Here is a 25,309-nt window from a genome sequence, read left to right on the forward strand (position 1 = left end):
AAGGAAGGAAGGAAGGAAGGAAGGAAGGAAGGAAGGAAGGAAGGAAGGAAGGGAAAGAAAGAAGGAAAGAAAAAGAAAGACAGACTGAAGAGGACACAAATCAATGGAAAGATATCCCATGTTCATGAATCAGATGAATCAATATTGTTAACATGTTCATACTACCCAAAGCAATCTACAGACTTAATGCAATCCCTATCAAATACCAATGACATTCTTCACAGAAGTAGAAAAAATTATCCTAAAATTTTTATGGAACCACAAAAGACCCAGAACAGCCAAAGCAGTCTTAACCAAAAAACAAAACTGATCACATTATCTGACTTCAAATTATACTACAAAGCTATAGTAACAAAAGCAGTTTGGTACTGGCATGAAGACAAACACATAGACCAATGGATCAGAATAGAGAACCCAGAAATAAATGTATGCATTTCCAGTCAACTCATTTTTTTTTTTTTTTTTTTTTTTTTTTTTTTTTTTTTTTTTGAGACGGAGTCTCGCTCTGTCGCCCAGGCTGGAGTGCTGTGGCCGGATCTCAGCTCACTGCAAGCTCCGCCTCCCGGGTTCATGCCATTCTCCTGCCTCAGCCTCCCGAGTAGCTGGGACTACAGGCGCCCGCCACCTCGCCCGGCTAGTTTTTTGTATTTTTTAGTAGAGACGGGGTTTCACCGTGTTAGCCAGGATGGTCTCGATCTCCTGACCTCGTGATCCGCCCGTCTCGGCCTCCCAAAGTGCTGGGATTACAGGCTTGAGCCACCGCGCCAGGCCCCCAGTCAACTCATTTTTGACAAAGACATCAAAAACATACATTGGGAAAAGGACAGTCTTTTCTCTTTTTTTTTTTTTTTTTTTTTTGAGATGGAGTTTCACTCTTGTTGCCCAGGGTGGAGTGCAATGGCGTGATCTTGGCTCTCTGCAACCTCTGCCTCCTGGATTCAAGTGATTCTCCTACCTCAGCTTCCCAAGTAGCTGGGATTACAGGTATGTGCCACCATGCCCAGCTAATTTTTGTATTTTTAGTAGAGACAGGGTTTCACCATGTTGGCCAGGATGGTCTCAATCTCTTAACCTTGTGATCAGATCCGCTTGCCTCAGCCTCCCAAAGTGCTGGGATTACAGGCCTGAGCCACCATGACTGGCCAAAGGCAGTCTCTTACATGGTGCTGGGGAAACTGGATATCCATATGCAGAAGGATAAAACTAAACCTCATCTCTTGCTACGTGTAACAATCACATCAAAATGGATTAAATGATTAAATCTAAGACCTCAAACTATGAAACTACTAGAAGAAAACATTGGTAAAACACTCTACGACTAGGACATTGGTCCGAGCAAAGATTTTTTTTAGTAAGATCTCAAAAGCACAGTAATTAAACCACCACTGGAGCTGGGAATGGGTCTCAGTCTATAGTCAGCAAAAAAAACATAGACCTGAGTCCTACTGTTGCAAGGGGATAAATTCTCAACTCAAATGAAGAAGAAATGGATTCACCACTTCAGCCTCCAGAAAGGAACCCAGCCTTCCAAAATTTTTATTTTAGCTTTCTGATCTACTGAACTGTAAAATAATGAATTGGTGTTATTTTAAGTCACCAAGTTCCTGGCAATTTTTTATACCAGCAATAAAAAATTGATACAGTATCTCTGCTCCTTTCTCTGTGTTTACAATGCTCTTCCCTCTTCTACATTAAATCCTACATTCTCTGTGAAGGAATTCAGACTTCACTGATCTCTTCCTATGTTCTACCTTATAGGCACAAATACTTAGGGCAGCTAGTTATCTGTTCACTCCTCTGTTCTATCTCCATAATGACATTGTAAGACCCATAAGGACAAGGATGTAAAAATGACCAAAAATCCTTTCCTTCCCTGAATCTGCTCTTGCAATGTGACTTTGAAGATATTCTTACCGAAAGGTGGAGTATATTTTTGTATCCCTCAAATCTGGGTCAGCCCTGTGACTTGCTTTGGCCAATTCACATTAGCAAATGTAGCAGAAGGAGAAACTTGACTATGAGACCACCATCATGTAAGTAAGCCTGGGCTAGCACAGCTGTTCAAGTGCTAGTCCAGTCAACAGCCAGTGAAATGCCAGGCAGGTATGTGGACCATGGACCACCAGCTGAGTGCAGAATCATGAGTGAGAGACCAGTGGAAGAACCACCCGTATGACCCCATTCAAATTGCTAACCCATACAACCATGAGCTAATCAATGATTGTTATTTTTCAGTCCATGTTTTGGGATAGTTTGTTAAGCAGCAAAAGCCAACTTATATATAACAGTGCTCTGCACTCAGCTGTTGGTGAACATTTTTGATGACGATGATGATGATGATAATAATGAAAATAATGACAATGACAATGACAATAACAATGATAAAGATAGTAAAGAAGGCTGTACTCACTCCTAGTAAAACAAGGTCAGTGGCATCATTTCCATATTTTTGTTCTTATAAATTGAGGGGTTTCAAAATTTTTTTTCAAGTAAATTGGAAAATGCAGAGACTGAAGATTTTAGGTTTATATACACTAGACTCAATTATAGGTCTTCAACAAATCCAAAATATCTCTGCACTAAGCTTTTATATTGGTAACTTGTAGTATATCAGTCTATCTCTCATGTGTCAAAACATTGGGAAGAGCCAGATTGTCACCGTGCTCTACCATTTCTGAACGTACAAATAAGTAGGCTTTGGCTAAGATCTGCTTGGGACTTTATCACACCAGAAAAACTTAGCCAGGAACAATTTTCATCAAAGGTAACATTCACATGGAAGCCAACCGTAGCTTATTTCTCATTTAAGCAGTGTTCTCTGAAATCTGTTCAACTCCATCAAAATCATTAAAGGTGTTATACTTATAAAAGTTTTAAGTTAATCAGGTAGCACAGCAGTCCTCAATATTTAGCCTGAGAAAATCTAAGCAAAATGGATTTCTTTCAGCCTATATTCCATGAAAGGTTTGGGGATGAGGTCGGAACAAAAGGGATATTAACAGGGATAAGTAGAAAGGGGAAAACAGCACTAAGAATATGGTATATTTATATTCCCATGCCCAAGGAGGGACATCCCTAGTCACCTAGGCTTGCTTTCCTATTGCGTGGTATCGGTAAGGTTTTTGCCAAGTGTACTTCTGGCTAATCATTTGAAGTGTTATAGCCCTTGGGCAAGAAAGATGTTGTCACCTCCAAGCAAAGAAGAAATATTTTACAATCATAGAAATTAGACTTGAAAGACATCTCAGAATTAATCTGGTGAAACTTCCCACATAATATAAACATCCTTTCCAGAGTTAATCCTCCACATCCTACTTAAATTTCCTAAACATTGAGGAAGTCACAATCTCCTGAGATAGCCCGTAGTATTTTCAGCATCTATAAAGTTATTTCTCAAATGAAGCTGAAATCTGTCTCCTGCCCACTGAGTTAGAAATTGCTTTTATTATTATTATTATTTTAAGAGACTGGATCTTACTCTGTCACTCAGGCTGGAGTGCAATGAGGTGATCATAGCTCACAGCAACCTCGAACTCGTGGGTTCAAGCAATAGCTAGGAATACAGGGTATGCCCCTACTCTCAGCTAATTTTTGTAATTTTTTTTGTAAAGATAGGGTCTCACTATGTTGCTCAGGCTGGTCTTGAACTCCTGGCCTCAAATAATCCTTCCACCTTGACCTCCCAAAGTGCTGGGATTACAGGCATGAACCACTGTGCCTGGCCAAATTTTGCTTTTTGAACCTCACACACCTTTCGCCTCTCTTCTCTAGTTTGATGTGTTCATAAGCCCGGGCTTTTGAGTCAGCGGGACTTGAGCTTGACTATCATCTCTTTCCCTTGCCAGTGACATTGGGCAAGTCTAGCTTCAAAAAAACAAGATTTTTGACTATAAAACTCAAATCATAGTATCTCTCTTATAGGGTTGTTGTACAGTTTGATGAGGTAATGTACATAAAGTGCACAGCCCAGTGTCTGACACATAGTATGTTATCAACAAATGGAAGCCAGCATTATTATTCCACTTGCCAGTCTTTCAAATATTTGAAAATAACTTCATTTTTCCATTTAGTCTTCTCTTCTCCAAGCTCATCATCTCCTTTTTCAATTACACTTTAAATATGACCAAAATTATTTTTTCCCAGATCTGGAGACTACACTTGTGTGTAGCTTAAGTGTGCACTTAGGGTCTATTTTAAATGATAACTGGGTAAAGCTCCCTGATACAACTGGCAGTTTACCTATGGCCAGAAACTGAGAGGAATTTCCCCTGATAAAACTGGATAGAAAAGCAAGTCCACGGCTCATCTGAGTCCCTCCACCATAAGTCAGCCTGCCACTCCTGACTGCATCCTGAAAATCACAGGGTCTGTCTTTTGAGAGGAAAATGACATTTCCTCACTTGTCTGGTCTCCACGAAGAGGAATTTTTGCTTCACACCCCTGGCTTCTTGTCCCATGGTTTTTTCACTTTTGTTTTTGATTGTTTGTTTTTGTTTTTGAGACAGAGTCTCACTCTGTTTCCCAGGCTGGAGTGCAGTGGTGGGATTTCAGCTCACTGCAACCTCCACCACCCGGGTTCAAGCGATTCACCTGCCTCAGGCTTCTGAGTAGCTGGGATTACAGGCATGCACCACCACACTCCGGTAATTTTTTGCATTTTTAGTAAAGATGGGACTTCACCATGTTGGCCAGGTTCTTTTTGAACTCCTGACCTCAACTGATCCACCCGCCTTGGCCCCCCAAAGTGCTAGGATTACAGGCGTGAGCCACTGTGCCCACTTGCCCCATGTTTTAATTTACCCCTTGGAGGTCAAGTGAGTTACCTAGTAAACAGAAAGTAGCCATTAGTCCAAGTCTTTCAACAGGGTGGAACTAATTTAACAAGGTTTTGAAGGCAAGAGATGTGGTCTCTCCCTCCTCCCCTCTCCACTTGCACTAGTGACAGCTGGTCAACCTACAACGGTTAGGCTACTTGTTGCTAGTCATTATGCTACTAATCAAATTCTGAAAGCATCTACCTCCAGACTTCTTTTGTGTTATATTTAAATGTCATCGGTGTTTAAAGCATTTTCAGTTAGGTAGTTTGTTATTTGTAGCTGAACATATTCTAATTTTTATGAGCACTAGTGGCAAATACTATCTGTCCCTAGGCCCCACTTTGTAACATCTTCATTAGCTTACACTGTTTTTATATAAGTGAGTATACACACACACATAAAAATACATATGTCAGCATATAATTTCTGATCATAATTATGTACAATTAAGTTTACATAGGAAAGAGTAAAAAGAGTAGGTGAATACAGCAAAATGTCAAGGGTGATTATCTTTGGGAAGTGGAACTTTGGATGGTATCTTTTTATGTTTCTGTACTTTACAACTTTTCTAGGAAAACGGACTTTAATCTTCAGGTAGAAAAAATAATGTCACTTTAAAAATAAAACTTTCACAAGGGCAAATTTTTGTAGTCATTGCAGATTCAACAATGCCAATATTTCATAGAAATTTCATTTAGCTAAAAGCAGAGTATCTGTTACAGCATTACGATACGAAGGATACTACATACTTTTCTACTCCCTGAAAATAGAAAAATGGCAAAGGAGCCTAATTTATACCAGGAAAGATTAAAAATTAAAGCACTTTCTATCTAATAAAAATAGCAAGGAGCCAGATGATCTCTAGTACTTTTTTCAGGCCGATCAGGCTTTGAAGTGACAAAGAATTGTAAAGACAAAAGACATTCCCATAGTTATTTCTCCCAGCATTCTGGCAAACCACCATCACTGACAGCACCAACAGCAAGTGACTTATACGCCCGGCTGATACTCCCACACAGTATGACTCTGGAATATCCTTTGGTAAGATATAAGGTGGGAGCTAGGATTTATTCTTGGGTCTAATTCACTAAGAGAAAAATAAACATTCAAGGGAAAGGACCAAACCTTTTCTTTTAAAATTACTGTCTTCAACTATACATGTATATTAAATATATGGTATATTTCAGAGAACTGGTTACAAAAAGATAGAAGACAGTATTTGCCCTTAAAAGTCAAAGGAATTGAAAAATGAAAACAAAATAAAAAACCTTTTCCTATCTGTTTTTGAAGACGAGACATGTACATTGAGAAAGAGATAATAGGAGAAGGGGATATGTGGTCAGAACAAAGTGATACAGGCAGTTCTTTGGAGGCAGAGCTTATGGTTGTGGTGGGAGCTCTAATGAGGAGACAGAAACTAAATGAGTCTTCCTGGAAAGCAGGATGGAGCCTGGATAAGCGACGAAAAGTTAAGACATCCCAGGAATGTCTTTGGATACCGCAAGGCTCAGACGCAGAACATGGGCCACGTTTCAAAGGTAGTGTACACATCAACCAGCCAAGGATGCAAGTACATACGGGAAAGATGGATTTGGAAAGTTAGGGAATGGCCACATCATTGAGAGAATTTTACTCTTGACTTTAAAATTCTTATTTTATCCTACAGCCCAGTATTTACAACCTCATGCTCTGGAGTCAAAGATTTGAATCCCAGCCCCTCCATTTAATCATTCTGTGACCATAGGAATGTTAGTTTCTTTTCTTTCTTTACTTTTCTCCTTTCTTCTTTATCTTTTTTTTTTAGTTTAGCTTCACTTTTTTTTAACTTATCATTATGGCAAATTTCAAAGATACACCACAAAAGTAGAGAAAACTATGCAATGCATCCCCATGTACCCATCACTTCCCTTCCACAATCATCAATATCCAACTTCTTGTTTTGTATAAATCCATCCTACTCCCTCCTCACCATCCTCCTCAACTATTGCATTAGGCAGGATACGATTAAGTATCTGGGCAAACTCATTGTGTGGCACCTGTTTAAGGAGTCCCTGAAGATGGGAGGGGCTAGGAAAGGATGCCTCGAGAGGGTCTATGTGCAAGCAGTATTGAAAGCAGTATCGCCCTTAGATAATGTGGGAACCCAGCCTGGGTCTCAGGCCTTAAAAACTCTGCTTCTGCCCTTTTCTGGCTACCCTTCCCAAAGGCAAAGAAGTCCCAATGAAATGTGCCCACTCAGAGCCCGTGCCTCCCTCAACAGGAGCTGGTACTTGGAACCCAGGAATTCCATGCCCAAATGGCTCGAGGCCACTCCCAGGGCATGCTCTGGCCCCTGTTTGTGCACCATGAGCTCCCAGAAGTGGGCAAGGTGGCTAGATGAGGGAAGGATGTAGGCAGAACTTGGAATTGTGGGCTGAGTCATACACCTATGCATGAGGACCCTTGCGATGTTAAAAGGGAGGGGGGAAGAAAGGGTCCCTCCTCCTTGTTCCTGCAGACTGAGAGCGCCATCTGGAGCTCCACTCTTGGCCCGGCTACCACAAACTTTAAGGACAGGACTCAAAAGTAGGGGATATCTACAATTTTTCTCAGTGTTCTTGAATTTAATTTATGCCACTGATGTCCTTTGTCAAGTCAGCTCCTAGCACTACTAAAGATCCAGATGAGCACTGTCTGAATGCTGGGAGACAGAATGAAGGTCACACATGAGACAGTGAAGTTGACCAATGTGGTTATTATCAGAAAAGCAAGGTTGCACTGCCCATGAGTTTAAAGCAAACCGACGTTCCATTGGTAAGCTGATTTTTTCAAGGACTTTCTGTATGTGCGGATTAAAATAAGCCCCTTCCCTCTTCCTCAGCCCCACTCTACCCTCCAACTGGGTCCTCCTGAAAAACAACAACAACAACAACAACACCCCCATTGTAGAAATCTTTCCCCGTAATTCTGAGACACGGGAAAACTTGTCTGATCTTGGAACTCTCCCTGTCCTGTTTAAAACAAAGATCACCTGTGGATGCTTTTGTGAAAAACAATTCTTGTTTATTAACAGACTACAATTTGGAAGAAGGAAAGTGCTAGGGGTAATACCTATTACATCCTAGAATTTAGCCATTTAAAATGCAAGGGGAAGACAGGCGGGTGCTATATGTCTTAACAGGCATATATCTAAAGGGAGAAAAAAGCAGAAAAGGCAAAATAGGGCAGCCCACGACAGCAATTAGGATTTTTTTTATTCCTGAGTGGATAATATGTGGTTTCATTTGAACAAAAACACGATCTCTGCTAATTTGTAAAACCAGTAACTCCAACACTCACAGCTAGTGCCCTGGTAAACCATTTTTAGACACATCATTACTACCTTGAAATTAAAAGTGAATCAGTCCTGTGGAGTTAATTATCAGTAAATTAAGCTAAAGTAGGTCTCCCATATGGCATGGAGCCAGTATGAGATGATTCTCAGTGCTAGCCAGAAACACTGCAAGATACCAGGTATACACTTGGAAAGCTGACTTCATATGTGTGGCAGATGTTTATAGGAATAGCGGGGGAAGTCATTCACAGCCACTTTCACTGAGAAACAGAGATAAAGGTCTAATTAAAAGAAGACCTTTTTGACAGAGACTTAGAAAAGCATCCCCGCTCCAGCCCCGCCCCAAAAGGAAAATTCTCAGTTCTCTGTTGTTGTTGTAACCTATTCCCCAACACTTACAGAAAGGACATCTTACCTATTTCTCTTTAATGCTGGTATGTGGGCCTTATTTCATTATATAAAGTAGAAATAATTTTAGAAACTAAAATTAGATAAAGCCAGCAAGAAGAAGTTACTTTCATCACTAGTGCTTTGGAATACCATATCCTCTGTTATAATGTTCTCAAGGAGGTGTGCAAGGAAACCAGAGACAGAAGAAAAAAAACTCAGAATGGTTGTCTGAACTTTAATATTTGAATCAAGGAAAATGTGAACAGATGAAACCTTAGTAAGAGAGAAATGGTGCATGCACAAAAGGGATAGATTAATAAAATGACAGCTGATTGTTGGTGGTGAACATATTTGTCCCAACTTCCATAATTATTCAAATGTACAACAAGTGGTCCTAATATCCTGACTTAAATTACCCAGGTGTGCAACAAAGCAAGCTGGTTTTGTTCCTGAATTATGCAGTTAACTGAGGCTGTTTGGGCCCAGATTTTATGTGCTGAGTAGTCAGAATGCTGACATATGATTATTAAAATTACTTTCCTCCCATTTTAATTTGATAAGGTGATTTCACACAATTTTGCATTTCAAATATTTCTAAGTAAACTTAGTAAACCAAAGATGAATATGACAAATCTCAAATAATATGTTTTAGAATACTTTCCCATTTGAATTGTTCACTATATATGACTGAGTTTATCATACCTCCTTCAACATACACAATATTAATGTTAAATGTCATGGTAATATATATGAACTACATAAAAACAGTGTTGCTTTCTAACGTGTGGCTTGTTTAAACCCTAAAAGAGCACAGCTGGCTTTGCTGAGCCAAACCATATTACTGATCCATCCTGACTGTGATTCCATTTGTGAGCTAAAGTCCCAACTGGGAGCTTTCTCATAAATTGGGTCAAGACAGGAAGAACTCTAGGTAGCCAGAGGTGTCTGTGTCTCTTTTCAAATAATTGAAGGCCATTTCTTCTGGTGTCTGGAAGAAGTAAAATGTCCTTGTCTAACGGGTGTCGCTTTAGTATACCACATGCCCAATAAGTTCTAGCATCTAGGAGCATGCAATAGCAGCTAATATTAGCTATGCAGTCATGGTATTATTAGTGTTTAATTATATCATGTGCATTGAGATATTTTAAATGTTAAAGAGAAAACAGAAGGACTTATTCTTCTTAGCAACCATTATAGTACAGAATGTTCAAAGCTGCAATCACATTCATAAGGCAAATAAATTGGTTACAAAATGAGGGTAGCAACAAGTGTGCATGCTATAGAAAATGTGAAATGGTACCTAAAATAGATAATCACCTTATTTGTTTTCAAAATTCCAGTGCTGACTCCGACCATCAATTATCAAACTGGAAAATTTTCACTTTAACACTCAACGCCAATTTTCAGTCTTAGGAGTGCAACAAAAGGAGCATAAAATAATTTTTTTTTTCTCACTGGCTAAGATTCTACCTCATTTGAGAAAGACTTTATTAAAAACCCTTTTAAGAATAAAGGGCTTGAGGTCTTAATGGCAACTCATACTGGTGGGCACACCTAGGGCTTCACTGCTCCAGGTTAATATACAAAAACTAAATGATAAGAGAAGCATCATCAAAGACAGGTTACTTTCTAAAATACTTTCTACAGATTGTTTTCCTTCTTCAATGTTATTTCCTTTGGCTCATGCACACTCAAGGCGCTTCATATATAAGACGATGAAAGAGGGAAGGGTTATACATTATGAAAGCTCTTTTTCAAAAACAAACTATGTCGAAATAAATTAACCGGTTATTTTAAAACGCCAGTTTGCAAGTTCTTGAAGTCCCTGGTGTTTTGATTTAGGATTTCTCTAAAACACAGAAACAAAGGGTAAAAATCAGGTGGCCGTCCAAACTGACGTCGGGTGTTCCACTTAGGGAGAGGCCTTGGTTCAGGTAGCCCGCTGGGGTCGAAGGTCACATTTTCCCCTGATCTACTGGGCTTCGCGGCGGGAGTCTTCGTTCTGGCAGGGGATGCCTTAGGAGGGAAGGAGGCGACGGTGACCAGGGACGTTGGAAGCCGGGGATCTCCGCTTCCCTTGGGCCCCGGCTAGGTTACCAGTGCTGGCCCGCGGCGCGGGTGCCCAGTTGCGCCTGGGACACTGCGGTCACGGCCGTGGCGGCAACCGCAGCGGCCGCCGCGTCGCCGACGCCCGGCAGGACTGAGCGCACGGAGCGGCGGAACTCCTCGTTCCTCCACGTGTAGAGCAGCGGGTTGAGCGCTGACAGGGCGCAGCACAGGAGCCAGCTGGCCGCCTGCACTCCCCAGGGCACCGGCAGCGAGAAGCCGCTGGCCAGGCTCACCCATACCAGCGGCTGCGTGGCCAGCAGGAAGACGCAGCAGAGCAGCAGCACCGACAGGCCGCTGAGACGCCGCTGTGCCCGCCGCGGGTGCAGAGCGGGAGGCAGGGGCTGGGCCTGCGCCGGGTGCGCGGCGCCACCGGGGCCCGGCGCGTGCTGGGCGCCCGGAAAGGCGGCGGCGGCGGCGGCGCAGCCGGGCAACTGGTGCAGCAGGTGGAAGTTGAGCACGCTGACCCGCTTGACGCTGACACGCACGCGGCGCACGATGCCCAGGTAGCAGTGCAGCAGCAGCGCCGTCTGCGCCAGCAGAGCCGCGGCGGCCAGCAGCGCCGGGTAGTGGACGCGCGGTGGCGTGGCGCCGGGCCGCGGTGCCCAGGGCGGGAGCAGCAGCACGAGGCCCAGGGCGAGCGCCCAGGACAGCGCCAGCATGCCCGCCGTGTGGCGCCTCTGGTACAGCGCCTGGTAGGTGGCGGGCGCCCGGGTGATGAGCAGGTAGCGGTTCAGGGCCACGAGGCAATGGGAGAGGAGGGACACCGTGAGTCCGAGGCCCAGCAGCCCACCCCGTAGCAAGCGGTAGCTGCCCCCAGCGCCGTCCCAGTCCGCGGGGGGCTCCGCAGAGCCGGCGGGCAGGAGCCCGAGCACCGCCTCTTGCGGCATCCAGAGGGCGCAGACGCTGAGGTCGGCGGCGCAGCCGTTCACGATGAAGGCGTTGCTGGTGGTCTGCAGCTTTCGGAAGGACGACACGAGATAGATGACCATGCCGTTGGCCAGCGTGCCCCCGATGGCCAGGCCCGAATACAGGAGTGACACCGGGATGCGCCGGCCCGCCCACGACTCCTCTTCCTCGCAGAGCAGCAGCAGCGAGCCCCCGGTGGTGGAGGAGGTGGATGTGGAGGAGGAGTTGGTCATTCTGGCCAACTCTTCACACCTCCCTCGCTAGCGTCGGCTTCCGGCAGCTCGGTCCATCCTGACACTTTCCTGCCTGCCAGAAGGGCAAAGACATCCCTTCAGCCCTCTGCCACCGACACAAAAGGCTGAAGCAGAATAATGGGCTGGGGGAGGGGGAGAAAGGGAGCTCGAGGAGAACGGGGGTGGCAGATGACAGGTACCTGCCTCGGAAATGTCTCCAGAGGCAGGGAAAGGCCACTTTGCATTGCATTCAGGAGGCATTGGGGAAGCCCTAGGACAGAGCAATACCCAAAACAGTCTCCTCTTCTCCCCCAACACACACACACACACACACACACACAGAGAGAGAGAGAGAAAGAGAGAGAGAGAGAGAAATATTGCCAGGAGGAGGACCTAGTTCCAGGAGAAAGCAGAGATATCCCAGCTGGGGAAAATCCCATGGAAAAGAGATGAAGGGTACCTTGCCTTTGGGCTGGTCCTTAGCCGGTGTCTCAGAGGGAGGGATGCCAGAAAATACCTCCTCAGCAACAGCATCAGTGGTCCAGAAATCAACAGGAGAAACTCAACTGGGATCAGTGCCAGGAGCAAGTGCCCACTTCTCCCAAGCAGCATCCACACACATGGTCTTGGACAGGAACTGGCAGCTGTGCAGGGAGACTTTCAGCTGGTAGCAGGGCTGGAGAAAGTAAAGTGGCGGGCTGCAAGCCCAGGCGGGTGGGCAGGCAGGCAGCAGCAGCAAGAATGCTTGGCTGCAAAAGCAGAAGCTGAGCTCAAGAGGAGAGCACCCTGTGCTCAGAGGCAAGAGTGGTGGCTGATGTGGTGAACCCACTCGAAGCTCTCTCCTGCTTAGTTATACATCACCCAGGGAAAAGACAGCCTTTCCACGCTTGGCATGAATTATTCAATAGCTTCTAACTTGTAAAAGGAAGAAAAATATCTTGCTCAGAAAGTCCTGTAGTTAACAAGTTTCTCTGTCTTTTCTCTCTCTCAATCACCTTATTTTTCATCCTGCTTCATTTTTCTTTCCTTCCTTTTTTTTCTCCCTTCAATATTAGAATAAAATTTAATATACTCTAGAGTATTTCATCTCAGTCTGATGCATTTTGTGGGCAAGATTTTTCTGAGAGATAACTATATTCCCAGTACCCAGGACTGATTTCTTTATTCCCACATTTTTTAAGGAGAATTACTTTATGCACTACTTGAAATTCATGTTTTCTTTGGTAAAGTGGAACACAGATAATTATCCACAGAAAATCTCCATTCTGCAATTTAAATCTTACTTTCAGTGTTTTCTCATCAACAAACTCCTTTCCAGAGTTTGTTTTGTATTTTAGTAATGAAATGGTTAGAGGGTAAAAATGAAATGGGCAAAAGATTTAAGGTAGATGTCAGTGGTACATCTAGACAATGGAATATTATCCAATGCTAAAAAGAAATGAGCTGTCCAGCCACGAAAAGATATGAAGGAACCTTAAGCGTGTATCACTAAGTAACAAAAGCCAACCAGAAAGGGGTACATACCATATGTTACCAACCATGACATTCTCGAGAAGGCAAAACTATGGAGACAGTTAAAAAGACCAGTGATTGCCCGAGTTCGGGAGAAAGGAGGAATGAATAGATGATCACGGAAGATTCTTAGGACAGTGGAATACTCTATATGATACCATAATAGTGGATCTGTGTCCTCATAAATTTGTCCAAAGTGGTAGAACGTGAAACAGCAGTGTAAGCTATGGACTTTGGGGAACGATGTGTCAGTGTACATTCAACTGTGACAGATGAGCCACTCTGGTGGGGGATTTTGATAATGGGAGGGGCTATGTATGCGAGGCGCAGGGGAGTACATGGGAAATCTCTGTATCTTTCACTCAAATTTGCCATGAATCTAAAATTGCTCTAACAAATAAAGTCAGTTTTTTAAAATGTGTCTCAGGGGAAAGCAAGAAACCTGAATAATCCACAGTGTGAACAAAGATGACTTTTCACTTCAGAACTTTTTGTCTTTAGTCTATCTTAGAGATTTGCAGTCTGATGTTGGCATCTTCTTTGGTGCAAGCGCTCATTTATCCATTCCATGTGGGCAGTTTTTCAGAAAAGGAATTCTCTCAATTATTCACTGGAAAAGTCATGTATTTGAAAATGTAACTCAATATGGGAATATGGTAACATGGCATAATAGAAAAAAATGTTAGGTGGGGTTGCAGCGCAGTTGTTTTCATCTTGTCAAATAAGTTCCCAGTCAATTACTTCAAAGGCCCTTTCTGTTAAAACTTTCTGTAGGCCGGGCGCGGTGGCTCAAGCCTGTAATCCCAGCACTTTGGGAGGCCGAGACGGGTGGATCACGAGTTCAGGAGATCGAGACCATCCTGGCTAACACGATGAAACCCCGTCTCTACTAAAAAATACAAAAAACTAGCCGGGCGATGTGGCGGACGCCTGTAGTCCCAGCTACTCGGGAGGCTGAGGCAGGAGAATGGCGTGAACCCGGGAGGCGGAGCTTGCAGTGAGCTGAGATCCGGCCACTGCACTCCAGCCTGGGCGACAGAGCGAGACTCCGTCTCAAAAAAAAAAAAAAAAAAAAAAAAAAAAAAAAAAAAAAAAAAACTTTCTGTGAATCCCTTTTCATGAATTTAGCATTTCTCCTCTCTAGTTACGACACATGGCGTGTACCTCTTCTATCTAACATGCATTGTAGTTCTGGGTCATACGTCCCTAAGAGCAATGTTTCAGGAGAAAGGTCAAAACACAGCTTCTCTGCTTTTCTATTTCTATTTCTAAATCAATATGGTTAGTTGATGACTTTAAGAACTCTGATGAGGATTAAGGATAAGCATGACTTGATAGATTTGGTCCAGCTAAGCTGTATCTGAATGAAATTGGTTGGCGCAGGGGCCGGGGGGGAAGGTGAAAGAAAAGAACCAGTGACTTGCTATTCAGAGGGTTGAAGGTTTCAATATCAGGTTTCCTGATGTAAATGAGCATTTCTCATCATCCTTTTGCCTATTGTCATTTGTCTTTATTGAGGCTGTGAGTGCATTAAGCACAGCAAGCCTGCATTTCTCCTTTCTAGTTATGACACATAGCATGTACCTCTTCTATCTAACATGCATTGTAGTTCTGGGCCATATGTCCAGGAGTCTTTTCCACTCTGTCCCTAACAGCAATGTTTCAGGAGAAGGGAGACTCTCCTAATCATTCATAGTGAAAACTTGTCATTGAAATAAAGTTTTTTTCTCTCACATTAACATAGTCCTAAAGGACTCTCTGATAGAATGTGGTAGGAGGGTATTCAAATTCTGGATCCTTAGTCCCAGCTGCCACTTTCTGTGTTGCCTTTGAGATGAGCAGCATTCCTGCTGAGGGACTCCAGTGCCTGGAGGTCACACACACTTCCTCCAAGACCATGCCTCCTTTAGCGCTGGCCTGACAGGGGCCAAATTTGTGTTTGTTTCTGGATTTGGTTTTGCTTTTTTTTTTTTTAAGTTCATGAACTTACACAATATAGGGTGGGAATTTTTTCTATCTTATTTCCAGCACCAGGTGAGTACCTGGCACATAGTAGATACTTAATCAATACTTATTGAATTAATAAAGGAATGGCAGTATAAATGATTTCATTTATGTTTTTTTCATGGTGAAACAGTAATTCACTTTTATGAGCATCTCTTTCCTCCCACCTTCAGCAGGAACTTGCCCCGTCAGTCATCTGCTTTCTGCTGTCTCTTGTCAGTCTCTCTACTCTCCACTGGTTGATCCCCTTCGGACTTACAAAAATGCTGATTTCACCACAACCTTATGAAACTCCCCTGGAACTTCACCTCCTTCTCGTGGTGCCTACGCACAGCTCACTTCCCCTTCCTAGTGGAAGTGCTCATTTTCTGCTTCCACTTCTGATTTTACCATTGAATCCCCACCCACACGGCCCTTAGCTCTCCCTGCTCCACGGAAACAGCTTTAGCTAAGGTCAACAGAAGCCTCTCAGTAGCAAATCGTGACTCCTAAATCCTTGCCCTCTTTACTTTGACTCTGTGAAGAACACCCTCCTCCTCAGTGCCCTTTCCCTCCAGGTTTCCCTTTGCTTCTGTTCCTCCGTCTGCTCCCTTCCAGACTCAGTCTCTGGCTCTCCAGTGCCATGGTTCCTTTAATACAGTGTTCCTGGCTTTTCTTCTTGGTTCTCTTCCTACCCTACTCTCTCCCCCTAATTGATCTCATCTGATTCCATGCCTTCCACTCTCGCCTATGGGTCACCCACAGATTCTTTCCCACCAAGCTTACTTCTTTCCAGAGCGGCAGACGTGTCGGAACTCTCCCTTCAGCTGGCCCCTCCCTCCTCTTACCACTCATTCTCCTGTGGTCACTGATTTGGTTGATAGTCCCCATTGTTACCCTAGAGTTTCTAATAATTCACCATCAAATATGGCGTTTGGTATCGTTTTCTGATACATTGTTTATAAGTTAGACACATTTCTGTCTATTTCTAGCGAGATTTTTATATAAAGTGAATGTTTTTTTAACTGTTGATGTAATAGGTTACATTTGACATAATTTTAAAAGTTGAATCATCTTTGTATTCCTCCGATAAACCCTATTTGGTCACAATATATTATCCTTTTAAAGATAGACTGTAGGATTCTGTTTGGTAATATTTTATTAAGATTTTTGCATCTGGCCGGGCTCGGTGGCTCAAGCCTGTAATCCCAGCACTTTGGGAGGCCAAGACGGGCGGATCACGAGGTCAGGAGATCGAGACCATCCTGGCTAACCCGGTGAAACCCTGTCTCTACTAAAAAATACAAAAAACTAGCCGGGCGTGGTGGTGGCGCCTGTAGTCCCAGCTACTCCGGAGGCTGAGGCAGGAGAATGGCGTGAACCCGGGAGGCAGAGCTTGCAGTGAGCCGAGATCCGGCCACTGCACCCTAGCCTGGGCGACAGAGCGAGACTCCGTCTCAGAAAAAAAAAAAAAAAAAAAAAAAAAAAGATTTTTGCATCATAAGTAAAGCCCACTTGGTTTATTTTTCTTGTGCCATCTTATCCTTTCTTAGTGTCAAGGTTATGATAAAATTTCCCTCAAGAGTTATTTCACCACTACTATATCCACATTCCAGCCCACAGAGATGGAGAAGGATGAAGGGAGGGCAGCCAGCTTCCTTTTTAAGATTTTAGGAGAATCATAAACATCATCATTTTCAATGCCATCAAGTACATACCATATGTGCCAAGCCATGCTTTGAGTATATTTTTATCTGTTGTTACATTTATTCCTCATGCCAGGGTGACAAGGTATCCAGCCCCCCCCCACCCCCACCCGCCACCTAAGTTTACAGGGCAGAGCAGGTGTTCAAAAGGAAGTTTGCCTGCCAATGCCTAAATACTTTAAAATTGTAAATCCAGCTCTCAAACTATCAAATATGTTCTATTCTCCTAACTTAACAAATATGCTTTCATGACAACTGGAGGGCCAGACTCAAATTTAGAACTCTGGCCAGACACAATAGCTCACACGTGTAATCCCAGCAATTTGTAAGGCAGATGTGGGCAGATTGTTTGAGGCCAGCCTGGGCAACAGAACCAGACCCTCGTCTCTACAGAAAATAAAACTTAGCCATTATGGTGGTATGCACTTTTAGTTCCAGCTACTTGGGAGGATTGCTTGAACCCAGGTATTCCAGCATGCAGTGAGCTATGATTGCACTACTGCACTCCAGACTGGGCTACATAACGTGACCCTGTGTCTTAAAAAAAAAAAAAAAAAATTAGAATTCTCATCACACTCATGGGTTGTTCTGTGCTACCTGAATGTGACTTCTTTTGGAGAGTGTGCCACTGGTCTGCAATTCACCCCTACCTCTCACCACCCTCTGCTCTGTCATCACATGCCAGAGAGGCCTCATGTCTAATGTAGTACACTCTAACCTGCCCATCTGAGTTCCACTCACACCACTGTCCCACAGCCACCCCTTAGCAATATCTCAGACCAAGGGTACCTGGAAGGTATAGTCAGCCATCAGGACAAAGCCAGAGAAGTCCATGCAGACCTTGGAAGCCGGCTCATGGCTACTGGGCAGGGAATTCTAGGCCCTGGTACTGGATGTAGTCTAGAAAGGGAACGAGCTGTAGGCAAACTTGTCCCTCTGGATCCATTTAATAGATGAGAAAACTGAGTCACAACAAGGTTAAATAACATGCCCAAGATCACACAGCTCAGAAGTGGGAGAACTGGGATTCAAATGCATGTTATTTGGCCCCGTGTACATCCACTATACAATATTGCCTCCCTTGGTAAAGTTTAATTTCCTGAACATGACTTAGCTGCTATAGATCAAGCTGCTGTAACAAACTGATTCAAAACTACAGTGGTTCAAAAAATAAATAAGAGTTTATTTCTCTCCCATGGGGGTAACTGAGCAGTCCATGTAGAAAGCAGATCTACTACACCAGTAACAGACAAATAGAGAGACAAATCATGAGTGAACTCGCATTCACAATTGCTTCAAAGAGAACAAAATACCTAGGAATTCAACTTACAAGGGATGTGAAGGACCTCTTCAAGGAGAACTACAAACCACTGCTCAATTAAATAAAGGAGGGTACAGACAAATGGAAGAACATTCCATGCTCATGGATAGGAAGAATCAATATCGTGAAAATGGCCATACTGCCCAAGGTAATTTGTAGATTCAGTGCCATCCCCATCAGGCTACCAATGACTTTCTTCACAGAATTGGAAAAAACTACTTTACAGTTCATGTGGAACCAAAAAAGAGCCCACATTGCCAAGACAATCCTAAGTAAAAAGAACAGAGCTGGAAGCATCATGCTACCTGACTTCAAACTATACTACAAGGCTACAGTAACCAAAACAGCATGGTACTGGTACCAAAACAGAGATATAGACCAATGGAACAGAACAGAGCCCTCAGAAATCATACCACACATCTACAACCATCTGATCTTTGACAAACCTGACAAAAACAAGAAATGCGGAAAGGATTCCCTATTTGATAAATGGTGCTGGGAAAACTGGCTAGCCATATGTAGAAAGCTGAAACTGGATCCCTTCCTTACACTTTATACAAAAATTAATTCAAGATGGATTAAAGACTTAAATGTTAGACCTAAAACCATAAAAACCCTAGAAGAAAACCTAGGCAATACCATTCAGGACACAGGCATGGGCAAGGACTTCATGTCTGAAACAACAAAAGCAATGGCAACGAAAGCCAAAATGGACAAATGGGATGTAATTAAACTAAAGAGCTTCTACACAGCAAAAGAAACTACCATCAGAGTGAACAGGCAACCTACAGAATGGGAGAAAATTTTTGCAATCTACTCATCTGACAAAGGGCTAATATCCAGAATCTACAAAGAACTCAAACAAATCTACAAGAAAAAAACAATCCCATCAACAAGTGGGTGAAGAATATAAACAGACATTTCTCAAAAGAAGACATTTATGCAGCCAACAGATACGTGAAAAAGTGCTCATCATCACTGGCCATCAGAGAAATGCAAATCAAAACCACAATGAGATACCATCTTACACCAGTTAAAATGGCAATCATTAAAAAGTCAGGAAACAACAGGTACTGGGGAGGATGTGAAGAAATAGGAACACTTTTACACTGTTGGTGGGACTGTAAACTAGTTCAACCATTGTGGAAGATAGTGTGGCGATTCCTCAAGGATCTAGAACTAGAAATACCATTTGACCCAGCCATCCCATTGCTGGGTATATACCCAAAGGAATATAAATCATGCTGCTATAAAGACACACACACACGTATGTTTATTGTGGCACTATTCACAATAGCAAAGACTTGGAATCAACCCAAATGTCCATCAATTATAGACTGGATTAAGAAAATGTGGCACATATACACCATGGAATACTATGCAGCCATAAAAAAGGATGAGTTCATGTCCTTTGTAGGGACATGTGTGAAGCTGGAAACCATCATTCTCAGCAAACTATTGCAAGGACAAAAAACCAAACACTGCATGTTCTCACTCATAGGTGGGAATTGAACAATGAGATCACTTGGACACAGGAAGAGGAACATCACACACTGTGGCCTGTCGTGGGGTGGGGGAGGGGAGAGGGATAGCATTAGGAGATATGCCTAATGTAAATGACTAGTTAATGGGTGCAGCACACCAACATGGCACATGTATACATATGTAACAAACCTGCATGTTGTGCACATATATCCTAGAACTTAAAGTATAATAAAAATAAATTAATTAATTAATTTTAAAAAAGGAAAGCAGATCTACCCTACAAGATAATCTAGAAACCCAGGTGTCTCCTCTGTTGCCACTCCATCATCCCCTAGGGCACTAGTCTTCAAAGTGTGCTCCCTGATCAGCAGCAGCATCACTTGGGAATTTGTTAGAAATGGTTCCAACCCCCTGAATCAGAAATTCTGGAGATGGTATCCAGAGATTGGTGTTTTAACAAGCCTTCCAGGTGACTTTGATGCACACTGATGTTTTGCCTGTCTACACGGCTGAAGTTATTTCACCACTACTACACCCACATTCCAGCCCACAGGAAGGGAGAAAGGCGAAGGGAGGGCAACCAGCTTCCTTTTTAAGAATGTGACCTGAAAATTTCAAACATCACTTATGCACACATCTCCACAGTCAAAACTTTGGTCTCATGGCTGCTCCTTGCTGCAAAAGAAACTAGGAATGGATTATCCAGCCAAAAGATCACATGCCCTGCTAAAACTCCAGAGAGCAGGGAAAATGAGACTGGATACTGGGGCAGAGAGATGCAATTTGTAGGCTTATGGCACAAAAACCAAGTCTGTTTTATCATTTGTTTTAAGCACAGTGCCTAGAGCCTACCAGCTTTGCAAGACCCTTTTAAAACGACTGCTATTTGGAAAACAATTGCTGGCTCTGAAATACAAAAGGAAAACTTTAAAAAAATTAATATATTATTAAATAGTCACCTGCAATTAAAGTCATCATTATGTATAAATTACTTATGTGGAATTGGGGTGCATTTTAATATGTTTAATATATTGTATAATGGGGTCTCCAAAAGTATCCAGGTCTGCAGAAGCCTTGAAACAGCCCTGCATACGTTCCCACATGACCTCTCTGCCCCATCGCTCCCTCCTGTCACTCTGCTGCAGCCACTTGCAATCCCTGAGTGTGTCCCAGTCTCTCCTCTTTCCCATCCAGGCATCTTTGTTGACAGCATGCTCGCCCCATGGCTGCCTCTCTGCCCCTACACATGTGCTTCCACTTTTGCCCAGCTAGTCCTACTCATCTTCCACACCTGAGCTTAGACTTCACCTACAAAGGGAGTCTTTCTTGATCCCAGTGCCATGGTTTGAACGTTTGTCCTCTCCAAAACTCATGTTGAAGCTTAATCCCCAATGCAGCTATATTGAGAGGTGGGGCCTTTAAGAGGGGATTGGGTTATGAAGGCTCTGCTCTCATGAATGAATTAGTCCATTCATGGATTCATGGATTAATGGGTTAATGGATGAATGAGTTATCATGGGAGGGGGATCAGTGGCTTTATAAGAAGAGGAAGAGAGACCTAAACTAACATACTTAACCCCTTCACCATGTGATGGCCTGCACTACCTCAGGACTCTGCAGAGAGTCCCCATCAGCAAAAGACCCTTGGAGATGTAGCCCCTCCTCGACTTTGGACTTAGTCTCCATAACTGTAAGAAATAAATTTCTTTTCTTTATACATTATCCAGTTTTAGGTATTCTGTTGGGAACAACAGAAAACAGACTAAAGCTGATGACCAGATTGCCTAGCCTGTGTGCCCCCAACGCCCCTGAGTGTATCACTGCCATGGTCTGACTTCTCTGGCATTGAGTATCCCCTCTTCAAGCGGTAAGCTGGTCAAGGGCAAGGCTCTCTTTTTGATTAGAGTACATGACATGTTGTAAATATTTAATCATGTGCTGACTGAATATTTCCCTTGGGAACCTTTATACGTGAGATCAAGATTTCAACCTCAATTATCTTTCTCAAGAGATACAACTCACATTAGTAGAGTCATGCCACAGAGCATTGTATTTATTTTTCTAAAACACTTTAAAAGCTTCATGTAACCACATCCTCCTGGTTTATGCTACAGATTATTTTTAAACAGAGTGTTTGTTGAAAACACATCACAGAACCCCATACCTGATCCTGACAGGATCCAGTGTGGACTTTCCTGGTACTGAATTTCATGATCCACCAAAACATGATATAGCAGCTGTCTCACCTAGTTTGGGAAACGAAGGGTATGTAGCAGCAGTGAAAAGGGGCTGATTTCCTGTTGCCTTCCTCCCGTCTGTGCTGTTAGCGAAGTCACAGAGCGACCTCGGTAAGCACAACACTGAGACTGTCTAAAATCCCATTTCTAACCCCGGCTTATTTCTTTAGATCTTGGTCTCCCCAATATTACACAACTGAGAATTGTGTTGGTACGGGCCTGTTTCAACTCTATGTTTTCCCAAGGAACAACATCTCTATGCTGTTTTATAGCCAGATTTGAGAGTAATTCAGCTGCACGTGAGCATTCACCATCACAAGAAACCCTAGTGGTGGAACTTTTTGAAATTATGAATTTATAGAATGATGAAGCTGCAATAACATAGCGCATTTCATCCTGAAATTCTTTGCCTGATATATACGAAACCTTGTAATGGTGGTTTGCAGCCTTCTCCTGCCCTACGAGACTTCAGAGGTTGGACAGCCTCACTTCAGCAGCAGCAGCAGCAGCTCAGGATGGTAGTGATATCAGGGACTACACCACACAGCAGTGGTTCTCAGATGGGGGTGACCTTTCCCCCAAGCATACATTTGGCAACTTTTAGACACATTTTGTGTTTTCAAAATTTGGGTGAGGAGTGCTATTGGTGTCTAACGGGTAGAAGTCGAAGATGTTGCTGAGCATCACACAATGTCCGCACAGGACAGCACCCTCACAATAAAGAATTATCCAGGTCAACATGGCAACAGTGCCAAGACTGAGAAACCCTGCCATGGAAGTTAAAGGGTCAGGGTCAAATCCAGGGCCTGCTTGTTATTAGCCACGTGACCTGGGCAAGCTATTTCACTTTTACAGACCTCAGTTTTCTCACTTGTAAAATGGTGATAATGTCACCTACCTTGGAGGAGTCTTCCGCTTCCCAAAGTGGCCACCTTACTCTAAGTGTGTTGCACTCTAAGTGTGTTGCACTCTAAGTGTGTTGCACTCTAAGCGTGTTGCACGTATTAGTGACAACGATGATTCCTAACATGGGGCAAGGAGTGGAGGGTAAAAAGTGACAAGACTCCTTAACAAGGACAAATCTGAATTGGACAGGGGGCTTATAAAACACAGATTCAGATGAACCCCATTTTTCCCTTCTGACAGTCACTGTCTGTCATACGAAGTTCACAAAAGCATTTTAAGGGAGCTGTGACCCTCCCAAATTTGGGTGCAAAATGTGTATTTGTGCATTTTTCTGGAGAAAAGATTGAATTTTTATTGGTTTCTCAAAGCAGTTTGTAATCTCGAAAAGATTAAGAACGATTGATATTGTATCTGAATACTTATGTCCCTCAAAAATTCATATGTTAACATCCTACCCCCTAAGGTGATGGTATTAGGAGATGGGAACATTTGAGGGGTGATTAAGTCATGAGGGGAGAGCCCTCATTAATGGATTAGTGGCTTTATAAAAGAAACTCCAGAGAACTAGATAGCCCGTTCTTCCATGTGAGGTCATAGCTAGAAGGTACTGTCTATGAACCACAAAACCCTCACCAGACACCAAATCTGCTGATGCCTTAATTTTGAACTTCTCAGCCTCCGGGACTGTGAGAAAAAAAAAAAAAAAATCTGTTGCTTATAAGCTACCCAGTTTATGGTATTTTGCTATAGCACCCCAGACTAAGGCATTATCTGATCTCGTTTTCTTGGAAAGAAAATTGAAACCCAAAGACAGTGAACTATTTACCCAAAGTCACACACAAAATGATGGAGTTAGGCCTTGTACCAGGTGATCCCACAACACTAAGACAGATGGCTCTATTGGAGTGAGCTAGGACATAGTTTCCCAAACACAATCCCTTGTTCTATCCTATTAATTTATGAATTTCTACATTGATCTTTTCTGAGTTAATTAAGCTGTGATCTTCAAATCTTCTCTACTTAAACAACTCAGGTCTTGTTTAGCTAGATCTACAGGCTGGGTTCCAGAATCTGAATTTTAACAAGCTTTTTGTTAAACAAGATTCTTTCCATGCTAGTATTTGAGAATCATTGAAGTGAAGGATATTTAGGCTGCTCTTGTTAGTTTTTGAGTGTTGATTTGTAAAGCTGCCAAGACATTTCTTTTCAGGACTACGTTTCCAGTTTTTCCAGGAAAACCAATTTGAGCTAAAATTACTTTGGCTTGGTCTCTGTCCAGAAGTGACTTTTTTTCCAGTAAGAAGTTTAGTATAGTTTATTTTTTGAATCTGCTTTAATATATTTGTCTGATTGAGATAGGAACTAGATGAGGAGGGTTTTGTGTTTTCAAGCATTTAGGAATTATTTCATGTAATTTACGTGAGGACATCAAATTCATATTAAAGAGGGGTGTGTGTGTGTGTGTGTGTGTGTGTGTGTTCTCTCACATATAACACTGATATGAAAAAAAGATCATACACTTTTAAGCAAATAGCCACAATTATCATCCTGAGTTAGAGTTAAGCAGCATTGACAAAGTCACAACATAACTAAGAAATATCTCAGATATTGTTCATGTAATTTTAGAGTCTAAATTATATTAAGAAACAACAAAACCAGGAGCTAACATCCTGTTTCTACGTCACTGAGGTCATCATTGATGGTGAAAAAAAAACACAACTACTTCTATCTCCTGCATCTCAGAAACAGCGTATTTGCTCCCGGCTTCAGAGCAAATTGGCACTCTCAATTTCCAGAAACCCCTCTCTCAGCTATAGTCCTTGCAAATTTTGAAATCCTTCTCTGGATACTGGGCACAACCCTCTGAGCCTCAGTGAAAGCAATGGCCAAATATGTGTTAGAAGCCCCTGCCACGGAATTTCAGAGCTACAGTCATCACCCATTTCTGCTGCTTATCAGACATCTCTTAGATACACAAACAGCATAAACCAAACTAAACTCCCTGTGCTTGCAGCTTGTTGGGGTGTGGAGTAGCAGTGATTCTCTGTGTGTTAGACACCCCTCATTTCATCCTAATCACCTCCACACCCCTCATGTGGTGGGAAGTCAGATTGTGCGTACACAGACCCAACTCTGAGTAGAAGCCGCTCCTAAGGTTTAGGGTTCTTTTGCAGGTGGGAAAATGCAATAGTTGGCGTCATTCATTTCGCCATTACTCTGTACCATACTGTTTGCCAGTGCTGTCCTGGAATAGCTCTGTCTTGCTATGCTGCATGTATGGTAGATAGTTGTTTTGTCTGCCCAGCAAACTTCTTCATTGCATTTTTTTTTAAATTGGAACCCCTATGGGTCAGAAAACTATTATCTTTCACTTGATTTCAAAGGGAGTTC

At 42.8% G+C, this 25,309-nt stretch overlaps 1 protein-coding gene across 1 annotated transcript; it reads right to left on the reverse strand.

The window, feature by feature from the left end:
* Nucleotides 1–7,733: 7,733 nt before the first annotated feature.
* Nucleotides 7,734–14,343, reverse strand: GPR88 (G protein-coupled receptor 88). Its single transcript, XM_073008539.1, has one exon. The coding sequence runs from the start codon at nt 11,766–11,768 to the stop codon at nt 10,614–10,616; it is 1,155 nt and encodes a 384-aa protein (XP_072864640.1). The 5' UTR covers nt 11,769–14,343; the 3' UTR covers nt 7,734–10,613.
* Between the last annotated feature and the right edge of the window lie 10,966 nt (nt 14,344–25,309).

Source organism: Chlorocebus sabaeus, chromosome 20, assembly GCF_047675955.1.
Source record: "Chlorocebus sabaeus isolate Y175 chromosome 20, mChlSab1.0.hap1, whole genome shotgun sequence".
Lineage (NCBI taxonomy): Eukaryota > Metazoa > Chordata > Mammalia > Primates > Cercopithecidae > Chlorocebus > Chlorocebus sabaeus.

What these genes read in the sequence shown, in the direction of transcription:
- GPR88 (XM_073008539.1), bottom strand. Translation starts at nt 11,768, where the DNA reads ATGACCAACTCCTCCTCCACATCCACCTCCTCCACCACCGGGGGCTCG.